At 41.9% G+C, this 21513-nt stretch overlaps 1 protein-coding gene across 5 annotated transcripts in view; it reads right to left on the reverse strand.

Annotated features, from left to right (window-relative positions):
• Positions 1-5659: 5659 nt before the first annotated feature.
• The window catches only part of DIP2B (disco interacting protein 2 homolog B), a 181089-nt gene continuing 165235 nt past the window's right edge, over positions 5660-21513 (reverse strand). For all 5 annotated transcript variants that reach the window (XM_083728810.1, XM_083728813.1, XM_083728814.1 and 2 more), the window contains 9 exons: positions 20076-20206; positions 18669-18837; positions 17304-17474; positions 16221-16282; positions 13475-13532; positions 12852-12926; positions 12266-12443; positions 11256-11379; positions 5660-9812 (listed from right to left, as the gene is read on the reverse strand). In XM_083728810.1, coding sequence (XP_083584936.1) covers positions 9560-9812; positions 11256-11379; positions 12266-12443; positions 12852-12926; positions 13475-13532; positions 16221-16282; positions 17304-17474; positions 18669-18837; positions 20076-20206 — 1221 coding nt within the window. In that variant the 3' untranslated portion in view covers positions 5660-9559. The remainder of the gene's footprint in view (positions 9813-11255; positions 11380-12265; positions 12444-12851; positions 12927-13474; positions 13533-16220; positions 16283-17303; positions 17475-18668; positions 18838-20075; positions 20207-21513) is intronic.

The raw sequence follows: 21513 nt of genomic DNA on the forward strand, positions 1-21513 counted from the left end.
GGGTAAAAGGCTCAGCGCCTAGGGCTTGCCGATCGAAAGGTCGGCGGTTCGAATCCCCACGGCGGGGTGCGCTCCCGTTGCTCGGTCCCAGCGCCTGCCAACCTAGCAGTTCGAAAGCACCCCCGGGTGCAAGTAGATAAATAGGGACCGCTTACCAGCGGGAAGGTAAACGACGTTTCCGTGTGTTGCGCTGGCTTGCCAGATGTAGCTTTGTCACGCTGGCCACATGACCCGGAAGTGTCTCCGGACAGCGCTGGCCCCCAGCCTCTTAAGTGAGATGGGCGCACAACCCTAGAGTCTGTCAAGACTGGCCTGTATGGGCAGGGGTACCTTTACCTTTACCTTTAGGGTGTGAGCCTGTGACCTGGCCCAGGAACTAAGTATTTATCATTACAAAAGACTGGCCAGGCTTCCCAGGCAATCCAATCAAGTAACCTGCCAGACAGGAGATAAACAACAACGGGAGAAAAACAACATTCAAATTTCTGTTTTAGACCGCCTTTTCTGTGATGTAGGTATGATGTATCTGGGGGGTGGTCTTAGGTTACACCCCTTCTGTGATGCATGTATGATGTTTCTGGGGGTGGTCTTGATCTACAGGGTGGCAATTTCAAAGGTCTTTATAAGGCCTCGTGCGAAGTTGTTCCGGGTTCCTCCTCCTTTCCTGTGTGTGAGGGAAGCATCCTGTTGCAACAGATCAATAAAGATCAGGCTTGCTAGCTGGTTTGCTTCTCAATATTCTGTGGTTGGCCTCTGTTATTTTCTTTTTTCTTTTTTTTTCTTTTTAAAATTTTTTATTAAAGCTTTTATTTTCAATGCAAAATCGTAACAAAAATTACAAACATTGAATCCAAAATAGTACTATACAGACAAAAATCCCCGGCACATAAAAAACAAAACAAAACAAACAAACAAACAAAAGAGAAAAAAAACAGAAAAAGAAAAAAAAGGGGGGCAAAGGAAACAAGACTAAACAAAAACGAAAAAACACATCTACAAAGCAAAACCATATCATAACATACATAAACATAAATTGACTTCCTTCCTTTGTTCTAAGACCTCCAAAGATATTTACTCTTACTGTATTGTTGTGTCTAATTAGATTACTTCCATCTTTATGCTTTTTTACATCATTTTTCTTGTTCTTTAACCCTGTAAAGCATCATTCATTACATACCAATATACTGACTCCAGAACAATGTTTTTTCATATACTCTTTAGCACAACCCCATTCTTTTAATAGTTTCTGGTCCGATTGTCCCCTTATGTAAGCTGTAAGTCTTGCCAGATTTATGTATTCACAAAATTTAATTTGCCAATCTTTCACTGATGGAATTTTTCTGCTTTTCCAGTTTTTAGCTATAAGCATCCTGGCAGCTGTTGTTGCATAAAGGAATATTTTCCTTTGATTTTCGGGGATATCATTTGTAATTAAACCTAAAAGGAATGCCTCCGGTTTTTTACTAAAAGATATTTTAAACATCCTTTTGAGTTCTTCATAGATTTCATTCCAGAATTGTTTAATGGGTCGGCATTCCCACCACATGTGGAACATTGTTCCTATTTCTTTTTTACATCTCCAACAGGTATTCGATTTTAATTTGTAAATTTTTGCCAATTTTACTGGAGTTAAGTACCATTGGTACACCATTTTCATACAATTTTCTCTTATTGTATAACATGCCGTGAATTTGATGTCATATTTCCATAATTTCTCCCATTGATCCAGCCGAATTACATATCCTATATCACATGCCCATTTGATCATAACTTCTTTTATTTCTTCATCCTTTAATTCCCATTCCAATAATAAATTATACATTCTGGATATATATTTTTTTGAGTTTTGTAATAATACTTTTTGTAATTTTGATTCTTCTTTTTCAAATCCTATTACTTTATCCTGGTTAAATATTTGTGCAATTTGGTGATATTGAAGCCATGTAGTACAGTATTGGGTCACCTCGTCATATGGTCTTAGTTTTAATTGGCCCTGTTCTTCCTTTAGGAGCTGCTGGTAAGTTGCCATTCTTCCTGTAGTATTTTTCTTTTTAACTGATATTACTTCTAGCGGTGAGACCCACCATGGAGTTTTTGGTTCTAACAACCTTCTATGTCTCACCCAGACCTTGTATAATGCATTTCTAATTACATGGCTTAGAAATTCTTTATGGACTGCCACTTTGTTATAAATTAGATAGGCATGCCAACCATATCTGTTGTTCCATCCCTCCAAATCCAAAATGTCGCTGTTATCCAATTTGATCCAATCCTTGATCCAAGTAAAGCATGCTGCATCGTAATATAGTCTCAGGTCTGGGAGTTCAAAACCTCCCCGCTCTTTTATGTCAGTTAATAATTTATATTTGATCCGTGGCTTTTTGCCTTGCCATATAAATTTTGTTAAGTCCATTTTCCATTTCTTAAAACAATCATCTTTACCTATTATGGGAATCATTTGAAAAAGGAACAGAAGTTTTGGTAAGATATTCATTTTAATAGCCGAAATTCTACCCCAGAGTGTTAATTTCAGTCTTGTCCAAGTTTCCATTTCTCTTTTTGTTTCTTCCCAAATTTTTTTATAATTATCTTCAAACAAATTTATATTTTTCATTGTTATTTGTATGCCTAAATATTTCACTTTTTTTACAATTTGTAATCCAAATTACAATGGTAAAAAATATGGGAGATCAAGAGAAAAAGGAACTGGTAGAAAAATTTGGCCTCTGTTATTTTCTTCTACCAAGAAGAACCCAATGTAAGGACTCTATATGGGCTCTTGGATACCCCATAAGGGAAAAGGGCATTTTTGTTTACAACAAAGGAAAGGGAGCTTCACACATGTTCTCTCTGCTCCAGAAAAGCATCTGATCTGGCAAGAGAGCACAGACAGATTCTATTTGTACTGAAATATTGTCGAAACCCTATTTTCTTCCCCAGAATATGGCTGCACACAAAAACACCACCTCAGCCGTGGGGTTCCTCCGTAAGCAGTGCTAGAGAAGGCTTAGTATGCTCCCCCATAGTTGCCTGCGAATGTGTTTCGCTTTGGCTTGACTTTTGTATGTTGTAATTCTAGCTAGAACTATCTGGGAATGTAAGAAACAAGGAAGCGTTGATGTCATTGGGTATTTGCTGCTATCTTATTCAGATCTCGTCAAATTATGTTGCTCCATCTTGACCTTAATGCAATAGGTGAATTCAGCACCGAGTACGGTACTTCTCAAAATAATCACCCGAAAGCTCTTACAAAGGGAGGCTTTCTTCTGTGTATAGCTTAATATTATCTTGATTTCTTCCTTAAACATATAAACAATTAAGAAAAATGTTTATTGAATTCAGCTTTTTTTATCTAAACGTATTTGCAAATGAATTATCAGTTCATAAGATGATTTTCAAGTTAATATTTTCTACACATAAACCATATTTTGACTACATATTTGACAGCCTCCTACTCCTGCCAGAAAATAATAATATTAATAGCACATTTGCCTGCAGTACGTCTGTGGACACAATGCTTTCTGGTGTGGTTATAAAGTACTTGTCCCACCCAAATCTACTGATTTGCTACTGTAGTAAATCTGACGATAGGGGCATACATGTCAATCAAGTTAAATGAAATTGTATAGTCTTGAGGCCTGCTTGCTTTTGATTCATTGAAGTAAGCAGCACATATCCCGATTTAGTTCCTGAATCCAGGTCACGGGCATATCCTATTCATACACAAAATATGTCCTTAAGACAGGATTTGAAGGATTTCTCAAAGGTATTTCCTTCTGCAGAGGAAATATTTAGAGTCACTAGGAGAACCAATATGGCTTTTTTGGGATTGTTGTGAGTACTACAATGAAAGCATAGAGTATTTCCCAAATTTTGAAAGGTGGATTAGTTTTCTGTGGAATGTGTGTCTGCTATGTGTGTGCACCCTAATTTTTTAATAACAATAGCAATAGAGTCATAACTTGGCTCCCGAACGTCTTGCGAGTCGAACGTCCCGGCTCCCGAATGAAAACTGGAAGTGAGTGTTCCAGTTTTTGAACGTAATTTTGGAAGCCGAACATCCGGCAGAGCTTCCGTGGCTTCCAATTGGCTGCAGGAGCTTCCTGCAGACAATCGGAAGCCGCACTTTGGAAGTCGAATGGACTTCTGGAACGGATTCTGTTCGACTTCCAAGGTACGACTGTACCTAAACATCCTCAAGCTGAAAAGTACGGTAAACAGGAGCTTCTAAAGGTCTTGTGGAATCTAGACCAGTCACTTTTTGTTAGTAGACCAGAACTCTTAGCAGAATAATCAAGCTATGCCTGAAAAGACAAACCTGCTTAATGTCCTGATCTTGGACCACTGTTGCGATCATCATAATCCTGGTGGTGGTGGTGGTAGTAGTGGTGATCAGAGATCATGAAGATTATTGCATTGCGCTTTGAGTGGAGCTACCTTTGAAAACTTCTGAACATACTGCTAGTATAGAATGCTGTTGATGGGGGCTTTTGTTTCCAGAGCATGGGCTCTATTGTTACCTCTGCATTGACTCCTGGTTTGCTTTTCAAAATGTGGATTTACCACCTCTAAACCCCTATAATCCTAACCTTTTTTTCATTTTGAGGGCCCCCTTGACCCAAACAGTTTGGGACCAGGATATTTTTAAGGACTGCTTGTCTGCTGAGATATGGCAAGGGAGCCATATCCCAACTGCATAAGAAGTATACAGTACAGTAGTTGGTGGCACACAAGACAGGGCTTTTCCCTTCTTGTACTGACCCTGGCACTCCCTCCTCTGAAAGCGCCATTTAACCCATTCTCTTTCATTTCATCCGAGGCTAGTGAAGATTACTTTTTAGACAGTATTTGGAGTAATCTGTATGTGTTTGGAGTTATTATCTGGCTTTTAAAATGTCTGCAGCTGGTCTTATGTTGATGCGTGGTTATTGTTGTTACTCTGCTATTTGGAGGTGGGAGGATCTGCTGAAAAGCAAGTTGCAAAATTAAGTCTACGGCTCCCTTGACCAACTACATTCTTTCTGTGGTTCCCCTTTGGCACCAGGCACTCAGCTCCTAGGCAGGCATTGCACACAAAAAGCACAAGAAAGGCCAGCGCAGCACCTGCTTGTCTGGTCTCCCTCACCAGCTTCTGGCAACCAGCAACCCCTGGCCAGCTCCAGAGGCACCATTTGCATGGGGAGCTTGTAGCCAGGGCTGCTGCAACAAACAGCTGTGCAAGCCTTTGGGAGGCAGAGACATGAGAGGGCATCAGAGGAGGGAGGGAAGGAAAGAGGAATGGGGGCCAATGTGGCTCGCGGCACCCCTGACTATCATTCAAGGCACCCCAGGGTGCCACGGCACACTGGTTGAAAACCACTGACCTAAACTATTGCACTCGCAGAAGCCAGTGTAACAATTGCCCCTAGTGGGATGGGACTTTCTCCCATCTTTTCCTCCTGCACATCCTAACCCGTGCCCTCCCCAAATCTACCCTGGTCAGGAGAACACCAGAATAGTGCAGTGAAGGGAGTGGGAAGATCATTCCATCAGGCAGATGGAATGGCTCCAGATAGAACAATCTCCTTAGTGCTACATTGAATGCAACCAAAAATGTGCAGCACTCTTGAGCTTGAAGAAAGCATAGGATAAAATATTGGTAAGAATGTAATAAAATAAGTCAGGCATCATTATTTATTAACACAAGACAAAGGAGACACAATCAATGCGTTAATGGAACACTGTCCAGCCAGATGTTAAATTTTTAAAAAAAGTATATCTAAAACCTAATTTCAAATAAATAAAAAACTTTATACATAATTACAGTGTTGTAATTTGAATCTGACAGTGGTAAACTTACTGACATCAACAAAAGGAAAAATGCCTTCAGGGCTAAAGACAATGAACATTGGTTTTTTGTTTTTTTTACAACCATATCTCCAGCACAGTAGAGCGCGGCCCATCATTCTTGACTACACAGTGAACTAAAATCAGAAAAGCAGCGTAAAATGAACATGGTTGGAATAGTAACTACAGTTATAAACATAATTAACAAGAGCAGAAATCGTCTGAAAGTAAGACATGAGATTATTTTTGTCATTAAGTTGTATGTTCATAGTAGTAAACCAACTCTCAAGATAACAGCTGTTCCAAATTGCTTCATAACCATGGAAATTGTCGAAAACCCATTCTATTTAGGTTCACAATCGTCTGAGCTAATATGGAAATTCAACAAAAACTGTGCTGGCAACTTTGGATTGCCCCATTGCATTCACTAGAAACCACCACCACCACATAGGTCAGTTATGGGGAGCCCACAGCTGTCTGGATGATGTTGGGACCACAACTAGAACATTGGCCCTGCTGGCTGTTGCTGAAAAGAGTTAAAGTCCAACAACCTCTGGAGTGCCTCATCCCTGACATGGGCAGTTATATGGAGGAGAACTAAGGGCAAACTAGCTCCAGATAGATCCCTTAGCAAAACCTATGGAGAACTGCATCTTTATTGAATTCCATTTTATAAGCTGCTCTATCTCATGTACTGATGGAGAACATGGAATAACATACCCAAAGCCACGCAGAGCAAATCAGTGTCACAGCTCAGATAAACATGACACTGATTCCACAGTCATTCCTTTGGAATCTCAGCCATTTTGTTACCTGAAGGCAAACTATTATGCAGCACTGTGGAGGTCCCAGGTCTAAAAAGCAAAATTGAAATCCCAGGAGTATTAGGTCTTTTGAGAAGATAGCAATCTATGAAAATCACACACTAAGCATTTGTTTTCTTTCTGGTTTAACAATCAGATCAAGGGTGAAAGTTATACTGGTGGAGACTGGTTAAGTTTCTTTCCTCCATAATTCAGAATACCGCTTAGTTCTTCCAGACTGGAAGTTCTAAAATGCCACTCTAGCAAGTTTATCTGTATTGGACACAAAATTTCTATTATGCTACATCTCAGAAGAATTGATAGTGTAAGGGGTGTGGAAAGGTATCACATAGGTGTGGGGCGGAAACCCACCGCAATTGTTGCCAGGGGAACACGCCACCGTTCCATTCAGCGGAAAGGCATTAAGACAGTGGTTTATTACAAAAACTGAGACCTCCTAAAAGCCAACATTGCAGTTAAAAATAAGGGCTGGGGTGCACAGGACATTTAGGCTGCAATCCTAAGCACACTTACAAGGGAGTAAGCCACAGCGGGACGTATTTTCAAGTAAACATGCATAGGATTGCACCTATGTTGGATGCTGAAGCCCATCTGTACTGTGTGGTTCACATGCTGAATGATAGCAAGTGTGTGTTTCTTTTCCAAACCATTGCAAATGACATGCCAAAACTATTTCAGCATAGAGGGCTTTGTATTTATGTAGCAGCACCACACTGTGGAAATACTGATAATGCAAAATATTAAAACCGTCTCTGCTATGAGCCAGTAGTTAATATTTCAGCAGTTTGAAGCAATGGACCTCCCCTTCTATCCTGTTCCTAGTTTTGCCATAATTCTTTGTTTTATGATACATCCCATCACCATTATGTGTGACCATAGAAGATAACCGTAAATATTTTGTTAATATATTTAAAAGCTTTCTGTCTAAATATCAATACATCAGGTCATAAAAAGAACTATTTGAAAATTTTGTACAGAAAGTTTTTCAAGTATACATTTGGAATTTGTTTTAAGGGATAGTTGTCAGAGCTGCACTTAATATAGCTGTTGTAGTTTAGGATTTAATCCAAGTTTATATCTCTCTTAAAAATGTCTAAAAACATTAACTTTGTTACAGGGTGGGTAAACAGATATTATTAAAATATTCTAACTATTTACACATAGACCACAAATGGCCCAAGAAGAGTTGTCACCATTTCTGGCATCTGCTTTCAGTGTTCTTTTAACAAACAGACAGAAGGGGAAGTGGGAAAGAATAGGCATAAGGGCACAACCACAAAAGTGAGGATCTAAATAAAAAGACTGAAATCTTGCTTTTCCCAGCTCACTGAAGACAGGGAACTGCAAACCATTCCCAGACAATGGATGTTCCAGCACATTTTAAGGCATCTATTGTCATCAATTCTTTGAACGCTGGAAACTGATCAGTCACTTGGCGTAGAATAATCACAACAACATATGGAGAGTTATTTCCCCACTATTTCAACAGAATTGCAACTGTCCCTGCTTTGAAGACATTCTGCCAAAGCTCCTGCTTTGCAGTAACAAGTCTCGCCCAGAAAGCAGCGCAAGCTTCAAGATAACGGGCAGGGCTTTTTTCCAGTTTAAATGAAAGTCGCTCTGGCATTTGTACCTGTTACTATGCACAACCAAGGAAGGAAAAGAAGGAATCATGATTTGGACCATGAATTGAGTGGTTCTGATAAAACTGGTGACCTGCCTACACATCATTTGTGACAAAGAGTATGCAGAGGCTATACAGGTTATATTAAACATTCCAGAGTTGCAGAATTTTTCTTGTTGTTTATAAAACGCTTTTAAAGCTTATGGAGGTCAGCCTCTTTTATAAACATGTGCCTTTAAAATATCAGTTTCTTCTACATGCTATGACATACTCTGGCCAGCAACTAAACAGTAAAAACTGAATGGACAACCTATCTGCATTGCTTGCATTAACTGCCAAACACACTTGATTTATTTTAAGGACTTTGGGTGGGGTTCACCTAAGGAGTCCGGTCAGTGCAAGCCCTGTGTGAGGGCTTCTACTTGCACACAACAGGGCTCCCCCCCCCCGAAATTTGCCTGTGGGAGGGGTATTGGGTGAACAGTGGGTGGCAGGAGGAGTGGAAGGATTGTTCTGTCTGGTAAACTGCAGCACGAGTGCCGACGGGACATTCGCCACAGCATGTTGCTGAATTCCACCCAATACTGAAATCCTTAAAACAATGTCTACCTCATACGTCATTATCTGAGCCGATTTTCTAAATAAATGAATTATGCATATTATTATTTACATATTTAAAATATAGGCAAAATCCTTTTTTTTTTTAATTCAAGAAGTATCTATACGAATAAGTAATTCTTCAGTTCAGTGGATTATTTGATTTGGTCATGGCACAATTTTAAGTAAGCAGTGTGATTCCCGTATTAACAGACTACAGAATTAAGCTAACTTACAAGTTGCAAAGCACACTGTTCACCGGGGGGCGGGGGTAGGAATGAGCAGGACTCACACGACCTGGTTCTTGCAGGTTGTTATCTTAACTAAATAAACCCTCCCCTCGTATAATCCTAAAACAGTATTAGAAAAAATACAAATATATACAACAGATGAAAAAGTTTACACTACAGTAAAGGCCTTAGTAATTTGCTGTTTTCTCATGCAGGCCAGCTTCCCATTGTCTGTAAAGCCAACATCCTGCAATCCAAATGTTCTTTACTGGCTGCCATCTTCTGCCTTTCGAGAAGTCCATTGCTGCCAGCCCACGAGAGAGAAGACAGTAGGATAGCATGATCCAGCTTCACAACGATAATCACTAATTGTTAACCAGGTTTTGTTTCTTGGTTTGCACATACTTCACTGGTCCTTGAATGCTTTGTAAACTGTACTATGCCCCACGGTCCCCAAATTACATATTGTATGCTACGTAGATGGGATCCAGCTGATCAGCCAAGAAGCTGTCACGGAGGTGCATGCGCTGCTTCTCTCCTCTGGAGTTGATTGGAATCACCCCGGGATCGACCACTACCACAACGCCCACAATTAGATAATGTTCTTCCAAAACCACATTGGTAACCAGAGGGACTAGATCGAGGGCCTCCTGCTCACAGCCACATAGCTCCACAACCACCACAAGTAAGTTGGTCCACGTGAATACGGCACTGGGAGAAAAGTTAAGAGATCCACAATTTATTATACACATTTACAGGAACAAAGTCTACATGTCTATCGTAAGGCTTCCACTGTGTCAGGTTTTGCCAGTGAACATAAGGTTCCCCGGCCTTAAATTGTGCCACTGATAAATGCATCTACAGTGGTACCTTGGGTTAAGAACTTAATTCGTTCCGATGGCCCATTTTTAACCTGAAACTGTTCTTAACCTGAAGCACCACTTTAGCTAATGGGGCCTCCCACTGCCGGCTCGTCGCTGCTGCATGATTTCTGTTCTCATCCTGAAGGAAAGTTCTTAACCCGAGGTACTATTTCTGGGTTAGCGGAGTCTGTAACCTGAAGCGTCTGTAACCTAAGGTACCACTGTACACTTAAAAAACATTGCACCTTTGGAATATGTTGCCCTTTATTTTCCAGCAACTAGATCTTGATATGCTTTTTTCTCTTAGAAGCCCTTTATGTGGCCCAAACTGTCACCATATCTTTGGATACAAGTCTATGCATCCTCTGAAGACAACAATTTGAAGTAGATGGGTGCTTCCTCGTTTCATTTAGTGCACCTAATTTAAAATTCAAAGCTCACCATGCATTAAAAGGTAAAGGTAAAGGACCCCTGACAGTTAAGTCCAGTCGCGTATGACTCTGGGGTTACGGTGCTCATCTCGCTTTACAGGCCGAGGGAGCCGATGTTTGTCTGCAAACAGTTTTTCCGGGTCATGTGGCCAGCATGACTAAGCCGCTTCTGGTGAAACCAGAGCAGCACACAGAAATGCCGTTTACCTTCCCGCCGGAGCGGTACCTATTTATCTACTTGCACTTTGATGTGATTTTGAACTGCTAGGTTGGCAGGAGCTAGGACTGAGCAACGGAAGCTCACCCCATCGCAGGGATTCGAACCTCCAACTTTCCGATTGGCAAATCCTAGGCTCAGTGGTTTAGACCACAGCGTCACCCGTGTCCCTACACCATGCATTACACAGGGGGGAAATGCACCCACAATGTGCTTTAAGTGTACACCTGAAAATGTTAAGGGTGAATGCAGCTAATAGGAATCTGAAAACGTGTATAATACAAGTATTCCCCTTAGAGAGATGGGATTGACTGCCACTCTTTGACCAGTATATGTTCTGTGGCATACTTGGGTCTGTTGTTGTGTAACATGTGAAATGGACCTTAATGTTTTGCAGTACATTGCATACCAGCACTGAAGAGAGAATGTTTGGAGTTGTCATCCAAAGCTCAAAATTAATATTAGCATCAGCTTAATAGTGTCCCATTGTGTAGATGGAAAAGCCAAGAATCCAGATTGCTATGATCCTTCTGTTACAATTGGTGTCCCTGTGTTATACTTCCAAACCTTTACCTTACCAATAATGCATTTTCATTTCAATGTTGGGGGTGGGGGATGGGACACAAGCTTCAGAGTGCCTTACCATTCAGCAATGCTCCTGTGCGTCCGAGAAACTGAGGTCTCTATGTCAATTGGATGATAGCGCAAGCCCCGTAGTTCAAGAGTTTCGTCCAATGCCCCTACGATATACAGTGCATCATGGCGTTCTGGGGGGGGAAAGAATAAATATTACATGTACAAATTCTTTAAAACAGAGTTAGTAAGTGATTGTGAGGATAGCAAAAGTGCCCTCAATAATTACATTATGAGACAATATGTACATTATAAAGTGAAATAATAATTTAAAAACTTCACTTCTCCCCCCCAAAAAAATTATAAATGGAAAAAATGAGGCAGTTCTGTTAGAAATAAGCAATAAAAGATTTGCCCTCTGTTGTAGTGGTGGGCATGGGTGTAGCCAAGGGGGGGGGGCGCCATACTTAACATTGGTTCTGCCTCAACAAAAGTCCCGCCCCCCCCAACAATAATCCTGGCTACACCCGTGGTGGTAGGGACCCTTAAGGCTTCTCTGTCTGGCTTCTGGACTCCAGCTCACCCCCTGCCCTTCTCTGTACCCTCCTTGTGGTTTTTTGTCTAGCTGGAAAGGATGGAGAAGGGTATGTGTGTGCAGAAACCACTGACTTCTGCACAGCTGTAGCCTGCTGTACAAAAAGGTACGGGTCACATCCATTGCTCCACCCCCTTTGGGTCTCTGGCCTCAGCCACCAATCACAAGCAATGCCCAGAAAGTGGCCCTTTTTTCCTCCCCTGCCCCACCCCCTGCTATAATAATTTCACCCTAAATACCAATAGCTAAGAAAGAAGCTACACGATATATATATATATATATTTTAGATCACATTATTCCATGCAATTGGGAATGCCCTTGCAAGAAAAACAGGTACACGTTCTGAAAAAAACACAAACGAATTCAGGGATAAGCTAGCTGCAAAATGTCCCGTCCCGCCCCCCCCCCCCCCGGAAGTTATCTGCACACTGCAATCCAAAGTTTATGAACCTTCTCCCAAGGGGAAAAGGACTGTCTTGTCCTACCTCCACTGGCTGCTGTGAGCTCAGTTCGGCGTACAAATCCAAGGTACCCTGTTCGTGCCCAGAGAGTTTGGGCAGCGTCACCAAAGCTCAGGCGGGTGTTGAAATGATCTGCTTGGAGGGTTTCATTATCATAGATTGTGTAGTAACCACTGGCAGTGTGGGGGCTATTCACCCAGATCTGCAAAGTTGAGAAACACAGAACTTGATACTTAAAGGAGATCAAACAAAGACATGTCTTGCAATAAAACAGGCTGAAGTGAAAGGAAAAAGCTAAAATACAAATGCACATTTGACCTGCAAAACCCTTTAAATTCAAACCTGCCAACATATATAGGTGTTCTTTGGAACGCAGCTTCATTCAGAATGGATGCAATTTTCTAAAACGTATTTACTTTGATTTGAGATTCAAAAGATGCCCACATGCAAACTCAGCCAGCTGAACAAAACCCTTGCCTTTAACACTGGTATGCACATTTTCAGCTTGCAAAAATGTGAAATGATCAACTGAACACCGTTGTGAAACAAAAAGGAGCTCTTCAAGACTGAACTGGATCAAATACATACATAAAACAAAGGCAGAAAATACCTCTCCAAGGTGAGAATCCCCAACTGGTCCTTTGGTCTCAGGATTAACAATTATCACTTTGACCCCGGGCAGTATCTAAGAGAGATGAAAAGTAGGTTTGAAAATTGGCTTCTGTATTAGTGACTCAGGTTTTACAAATCTGTCTTCAACTTTTCAGGGTATGATGCAGCTCTGATGCCCACAAATATAATGTAAGCAATTAGAATAGGGCATTTTATAGCAAAGAAGAGGCACATTTCATTAGGATAACTATTGTTGCCCACCTGACACCAGCTGTCTACTCAGGTGAAAAACACACAGAGAGAAGCCCTATTCTAAATCTAACTCAGAAAGATTACTTCAGCCGGTCTAATTCATATATTAAAGAAATATTCAGTACAATAAATGTAATGTGTCAAATGGCACCAAAAGGATAACTTTCAGTCCCAAATACACCAAATCTGTGAAACAACCTTTGTGATAACACAGAGAGGAGTTTGTTTAGCAGTTCTCTATCACATGCAAATAAAGCCTGAATTTGTTCCATTGTCCCCTTATTCTACAGGCATGCAGGAAACATTTCTCAAGGACCCAGAGCTGTCTGGTTGCATGCCAAGACAACTCACAAACAGGTGTGACATTACCTTGCCTGACTCTGAGAGCAGCAGGCTCTGTGGAGCACCTCTTTCAACTAACCGCACTCTGGAGAAAGAGATGGAATAATTTTTTTAATGCATGTGTTTGTAGTTTAGTAAGTAAATGATAAAAGTACCTTTCCAGTAAGGTTGCCACCTGTCCTGTAGAATACAGGATTGTCCCATATTTCAATGTAAAATGTTATGTCCTGTAAGGATACAGTTTGTACTGTATGTATAGTTTGTCTTTCTGGACAGTCAAATTTGCAAATTCGTGGGTGGGTGTGCGTGCCTGTGTATGACAAATTCCAGAGAGGCGATCCTGTTAGGCTGCAATAGATTGTAATGGATCGCTTTGAAGTCGCTTCAGCACCAGGTTGGGGGGGATCTCCCCACCACCACCCCACCCCACCCTGTATATTGTCAGAAGAAAGGTGGCAACCCTACCTTTCAGTATTCTGGACAACTTTTTAATGTAGCCAAGCAAAAAGTGGAGTTCAACGTTGTGCTATTACAAATGCATAAATATATCAGCTTCCCAGACAGAACAATCCCACCACCCCCCTTGCCCTGTGTACTTTTCTGGGGGGGGGGGTTGGATGGAGGGCAGAAGAGCTGGGGGGACCTCTGCCATGCAAGCAGAAGCTCTTGCACAGAACTTCTGATGACAGGGTTTGTAGGTGAATGCTGCCCAGAGCTTTCTTCCAGTTCAGATGCAAGCTATGTCATTGTGTGTGTGTGTGTGTGTGTGTGTGTGTGTGTGTGTGTGTGTATGAATCAATCACAGTCCAGCACCCAAGACCTAAAGAGCAGCCACTTCTGAACAATAGTTTCTGATGCCTATGGAGCAAACGAGGGAGGGAAAGGCTGGTAAAACAGCATTAGCTGGACTACCTGGAACCAGAAAACTGCGGATTAGGGCAAATGCAAACAGCAGCCCAGTTAGCAAGTCCCACAAAAGCTGCTAGCCTCCAAAACATTTAACTCTTATGAATAAAAAGCAGGCAAGTAAAAAATGGTGCAGGCTAGACTAGAAATACAGCTTAATGGCAGAGAAGACGTGAAGCACAGTCTGCCTCCTGTGTCTTGGATTGCTCCACTTGTCCATGCCTGCTCTGGTGTGTTTCCACTTTCCTTCTGTTGTAAACAAAAATCTGCCCTTTTCCCTTATAGGGTATCCAAGAACCCATATAGAGTCCTTACGTAGGTTCCCTATTGGTAGGAGAAAATAACAGAGGCCAACCAGAGAATATTGAGAAGCAAAGCAGCTAGTAAGCCTGATCTTTATTGATCTGTTGCAACAGGGTCCTCACTCACCACACGGAGGGAGGAGGAACCCAGAACAATGGCGTGCAAGGCCTTATATGGACTTTTGAAATTGCCACCCTGTAGATCAAGACCACCCCCAGAAACATCACAGAAGGAGTGTAACCTAAGACCACCCCCCAGATACATCCTACCTACGTCACAGAAAAGGCGGTCTAAAACAGAAATTTGAATGTTGTTTTTCTCCTGTCGTTTATCTCCTGTCTGGCAGGTTACTTGATTGGGGAGCCTGGCCAGTCCTTTGTAATGATAAATACAGTGGTACCTCAGGTTAAGTACTTAATTCGTTCCGGAGGTCCGTACTTAACCTGAAACTGTTCTTAACCTGAAGCACCACTTTAGCTAATGGGGCCTCCTGCTGCTGCCGTGCCGCCAGAGCACGATTTCTGTTCTCATCCTGAAGCAAAGTTCTTAACCTGAAGCACACTTTCTGGGTTAGTGGAGTCTGTAACCTGAAGCGTATGTAACCCGAGGTACCACTGTACTTAGTTCCTGGGCCAGGTCACAGGCTCACACCCTATTCAAACACAGACATACCCTTAAGACAGGATTTGTGAAGGAAAAGACAATGGGGAGGATTTTCCATTTTCCTTTGACCTTGCAGAGAAAACATTTGGCCAGTTTGGGAATCAAAAATGGTTCCAGATTGGTCTTCCAGTGCTGATCTATGTACGTGCTTGGTTGGTACACTTATGAACATTTAACATATATCTAAGACCTCAAAATTCCTATCACACTTCCTATATAGCAAGGAAGGGAAAGTGGAAACACACCAGAGTTCGCAAAAGAAAAACTGAGCACTGTTTCTTCTTTGCCAACTCGCTCAGCTTCTTTGCTGTTCACAGGGGAAGGGGCTTCCTTTCCCTCAAGGCCAGCATGAAAGCCAAGCAAATTAGCTAAAGGAGGGACAGGCTGCTCTGTTCCTCTTTTGCCAGCCCACACACTCACCTGCAGGGAATTCCATGCACCTGCCTGTGTGGAATTCCTGGTCATCAAGACCAACCAGGGAAGTAGGTAAATAAAAAAACTGGCAGAGGAGATTCACTATTTGGTTTTTGTAATACTGTACTGTAACTTTTTTGGGGAGGGAGGGTGAAGTTCTTCAGATATGGGATGTTAAATACTATGGAGTTGGTGGAGACACTGGTGAATAATTGACTTTAGGCAAAGAATGAGAACAACTGTCTGTGAATGATTTTTTTGTGTGTGGTTTCTTCTACCCAGCTTCTCGCCCTTCCGTTCTTTTTGAGAGGCCTTGCGCTCTCTCCAAACTGCTTGCCATTACCTTATAGAAGGTAAACACCAGCTTGTTCAAATTCAGTGGCATTTTCACAAGTCTGAGAAATCACTGTGCATCTGCATCATCAATCTTGGTTACAGAATAACAACATAAAACAAATACATAAATAGATAAATATAGTAGTAGTACCTGTCATGTCTTAAGGATTTCAGATCCACGTACACCGTGGTAGGATCAGGCCCTGAGGTTCCCTAAAACATTAACAGCGGTTATTTTTAAGTGTATTTAGTTCCTACTCCTAATGAGACAAGTAATAATTAGAAGCTCTTCTGTGGATGATCAAATGCCTAAGGTTCAGAGTGCATGTATTGAGCAAGGAATAGTTTCTGCTGGAAACATAAGAATATATGGAAGACTTCCCACCACTTCTGACTAACATTACAATCTCCATTATTCTCAGTCCACAGAAGGATAGACAAGCAACAGAGAGCAGCCCTTTCTCATGTATAATTATATATAAATATGTGTGTATGTGTCTGTGTGTGACACATATTGGCATATAAGTAAAGATCACATGGATTTTCATCTGTTACCCACTTCCTTCTGTATGTATTTATGTATTGTAAGCCGCCGAGAGTGGCTCGAGAAACCCAGCCAGATGGGCAGGTTATAAATAATAAAATTATTATTACAGTCATACCTTGGTTCTCGAATGGAATTCATTCTGGAAGTCCGCTCAACTTCCGGAAACGTTCAAAAACCAAGGTGCAGCTTCCAATTGGCTGCAGGAGCTTCCTGCACTCAATCGGAAGCTGCAGAAACCACGTAGGACGTTCAGCTTTCCAAAAACGCTTGTAAACTGGAACACTTACTTCCAGGCTTGTGGCATTCAGGAACCAAAATGTTTTAGTCACAAGGAATTCGAGAACCAAGAACCGACTGTATTATTATTATTATTATTATTATTATTATTATTATTATTATTATTATTATTGACTGATAAAAACCTTCCTGAAGCTCCTTCGAACAAATGCGATCTCTTGAATTGTTCAGGAGTGTAAGTGGATGTAACTGTTTATGCTCACAGCAGGAAAAACAGCTCTTAGATTATAAAACAATCTAAGGTGTCAAGAGGTCAGTGAAAATAGCAGTGTAAATCAGGACAAAGCAAGTTTCAAAAGCTTCAAAGGCTGCATTTGCAGGTTGGGAATACATCGACTGTGCAGGGCCCCCTGAAACCCAATAAGGAAACCAACAAGGCTTCACTGTTACCTGTAAACAGATAGCAACATTGACTCTTGACCCAAAAGTGGTGCTGACTGCACGAGGTGAGAGGCCAATGTCCTTGAAGAGCTTGGAGAAGGACTGAGTAAGGGCAACACGTGGACGCTCTTCTGCCACAACCACACAGGTCCGGACACCAGACAGGTTAATGCCTCTTGCCTGCCAATACACACAATGAAACAAGTTAGCTTCTAACAGGCAAAGCAAGGACAACGTTAGCCAGTCCTCCATTTAGCACCCCGGTTTTGTAGCCTGCAATGCATAATTAGGTTCTCTGTTATGCTATCACTGTTTCCTGATCACTAGGAAATCACTGGCACAGCAATATCTGTTTAATACTCCTGATCTACTCCTTTAGAAATGTAAGGACAAAATGTACCAGTGGTACCCTTCCCATATAACCTGTAGTTTTTAGGCAGATATGGGAGTCCAGGGCACACTCGGCATTTTATGGCAGAAGAGAAAAAACCTTGAAGGATCAAAAGATATGAACTGTATTCAAAGAGTCAGATCAGTATGTACCATCAGGGTTGCTGGGTAATCATTAAAACAATATGCATTTTGTGCAAATGGCAAGATATCCATCTGGTCACACTAACATAGCAAAAAGAAAAAGTTCTAACAATGGGGTCCAATGACTCACCCTTCCCAACTCACCATTGACAAAAATCCAGTTGACACCAAAGAGTGCAGGTCAAGCCTGAATACTGGCCTCATTTTTACAGAACACACCAAGTAATGCTAAGAAGCAAATCATTGGCTGCTGAGTTTTTCTGATCCCACCCCAGCAGAAATCTTACTAGTTTTGTTTGATGAACCAACTGGCTATAACAGGTAATAATCTTGCACCAGAGGACTGAACTAGCAGCATCTGTTACTTTTAGATGCAAAATCTACCATGCTGCTCCATTTTACTCCCAAATTCAAGAGTAGTGATTCTGCCTTCTGAGCTGCTGCATATAACATTCCCTTGCCACTATCTTTTCTGGGTTAGATACTGTACTCTGTTTATTTATTTAAAATATTTAACAAGTGCACTTTTCCACAGATTTAAACTAAACTGGCAGTACACCGGGAACACAAACGAATAGCAGAGCTCTTGTGCAGCTTCTCCATTCATTTCAATGGTCCTTATGCAGAATAATTTCTCAGCTGATTGTGTTCAATATTTCTAAACTGAATTTCAAAAATGCCTACACAAGATAGCCAGAGAAACCTTAAGGAAAAAAGGCTCCTTACAAAAGAAAGAGAGATCCAAATTTTCAATTGTGATAGTCTGAAAACCAGAATGTATTTTTTAAAATGGAAACAAATTCCCACCAATAGCTACTGTAACGTGCTTGAGCTTCTTACCTTTAAAACATCGACCTGATTCCCAAGCCCCTTTGTACACATGTCCATGACTGAGTAGGAACAGAAAGTGTCCCGTATTTTATACTGGCTTACAGTGGAGAGCCACAGAAAAAGGTTGGATTCCAGCTCCATAGGAGGAATTAAGATGGATTGGTGACCAGAATACACGCTGCCAAGGAAGATCACAAACAAGAGAATATATATCAGTTTTTGGAAGTGGATGAAGTTCATTCGCTTGGCACTGCCTAACCTGTTCTCCTGATGGTGACTTTGGTGCTCACATGCAAACCATCCCCAGCCCCAGGCCCCACTGGTATCTAAATCCAAGCAAATTCCTGGTTCATTGGCATACAGCAGCTTTTGAGACAGATTATTATTAGCTGGGAGTTGTTGTGATTGTTCAGACCATTAACCATAGAAGCATCAGTGGCTCTTATACGGCATTTATTTATAAGATCTATTTATATAAATTTTTACTTTGCTGCATAGCTCCACAGAGGCCCTTGGCCATGGTATCTGATCTCAGTATTACCTAGGGATTTCTGGGGCTCAGCTTGTTTGCACTGCTGTAGGGGACAGGGTATTGCAGGTTTATGGATTGTGAATGTTTCGGGTAAGTGAGTCACCAAATGTAGGTCTCAGGCTTAGAATAGCTCATGAACAACTAAAATGAATTTTTCCGTGTGTATCCGGAAGGCTACATTTAAATTAAATTATTTCTACTAGATATACATCATCTCCTTGCAGACATATAATCCCCAAGGGGAAAGTGTCAACACATAGGGTATAAAGGGGGGAAAGATTTTGACTCTGCACAGATTCGATGTATGGAGAGGCCTCTGTCAATCTTAATAGCCCAAAGACAAATGTTAAGACATCTAGCTGATTAAATTTGCTTGCTGTTTAGGAGACAGTGCACTTGTACTCTTGACTCATGTGAACTGGATTCACTTCAAAGAAATCCACAGATGTTCCAATCAGACCCTTCGAACAGACAAAGACCAGTGTTCCTGTTTACACCAGCCAAGGACCATTCCCCTGCAAGTTTATCCATTCTTCTAACTCAGGGGTCGGCAACCTAAGGTCCAAGGGCCACAAGTGGCTCATGGGGGTCGTTTAACTGGCCCATGGATCCCTGCCGCCCGCATGGTCAGCTTCTGTGCTAAACTGGCACGGAGCAGAGTAGGGACCGCCTTCCGCGATGCTGGCTGGCTTACCAGTGGCTTTAGGAAGCTCCTGCAGCCAATGGGAAGCTGTGAACGCCTCCTCCGTGCCAGAAGGAGTGCCGGAAATAGTGTTTTTGTGTGTGCGTGCACTCCGGCCCACCACAGTGTCTGCGGGACTGTGAACCAGCCCAAGCCACAAAAACTTTGCTGACCCGTGTTCTAATTGCATCCTGGTTCCTACCTGCAAAGGCACCAAAGTGCAAAACCAAGCCCGCAATAGGGATCTAAACAGATGGCAATCTGACGTGAGGAGTATAGTTCACACTGGAGTTTTATGGCTCTGCAGAGGGCGCTGACTGCTGCATGGGACATCTGGAAAAAGGGAGGGGGGTTAGTGAATCCAAGTGGCACAATAGCAAGACCCTGATAAATACAACCTTACATGTATGCCCATGAGAAACCACATTGTGAGGTTAAGTGATGCTGATTATTTAAAGCATTAGTTTAACTATTTCACTAAACCAGGAAAGCAAGCCCAGAATCATGCCTTAGTATAGACTGGTGCTGCTTTCTTCATAGCAGCATCCAGAGCTGCTTGCTTCCATCATAGACACCCTCAAAGTCTCTTGTTAAGAAAGGCAGGAAAGGATTACTGTCCTCACGGTATGAACAAGTGCACAGGGGGGGAAACAGAGCTCAGGGAGACAAAGGACTTTTGCTCAGCCTTGCACAGGCAGTCTGTGCCCGAGCAAGAAATCCAAGTCTTTAATATGCTCTCCCAATTCTCAGACTACTGAGATGCTGTTGCTCTCCCGCAGCATAGGATGTCAAATGCTTTGCAAAGGCTAATGGTGACCATCCCACTGCCCAGTGTGCCACAGGAATAGTCCATGGCATCAGACAGGTCCACTCTAACATCAACACTGCTCAGTTCTATCACATACACAGCCCAACAAGACAATGATAAAAATCCACCAACAGCATACAAATCAATATGGCTAAACTGATCCAAAACACCCACCCACCCTACTCACACATGAAAACAAAGACCACCACAGCCAACTCCAAATGAACAGCCACACCCTAGGCCAACCCCAACCTCTCTCACCACCAAAGGAACACAAGTGAACAGCAGAGCACAAGCAATGCTGACACAAAACCTCACATATATTAAGTAAAATAGAAACATCATCACCTGACCCCACCCCCACTCATCTTTCTCCCCCCACCTCTTTCCCCCTATTCTTCCTAATGTCTCAACAAATGAAACTGATTTCTAAAAAAAAAAAAAGTTACATGGGAAGAAATACAAGAGAGAGAAAGACATTGCACATCTCTTTGTAAATCAAGAAAATCTTTAATAAATGCTGCAATATGGTTTGGTTTTGTCCCTGCTGAGCCAGGGATCAGGCAGCAGTAAACCGCTGGCAAGCCACAAAACGAAACCTATCCTATGCATGCATGCCACAAACTCCTGTGTGGTCTAAGCTCTTTCTAATTTCATTTAAACCATTGGAACACCAGGAACATCACTCAAATTATTGACTGAGGTATGGTGCTAAGTAACATGACAGTCCAATGTATTCATAATCTTGCAGCCAAAGATGTGAAAGCCCCTAAGGTACATCTAGGGCTCAGGCTATAGAACAGGAGCCCAAACACAAAACCGACTAGCGAGA

The sequence above is a fragment of the Podarcis gaigeae genome (assembly GCF_964106915.1).
Source record: "Podarcis gaigeae genome assembly, chromosome: 2".
In the NCBI taxonomy this organism is placed as follows: domain Eukaryota; kingdom Metazoa; phylum Chordata; class Lepidosauria; order Squamata; family Lacertidae; genus Podarcis; species Podarcis gaigeae.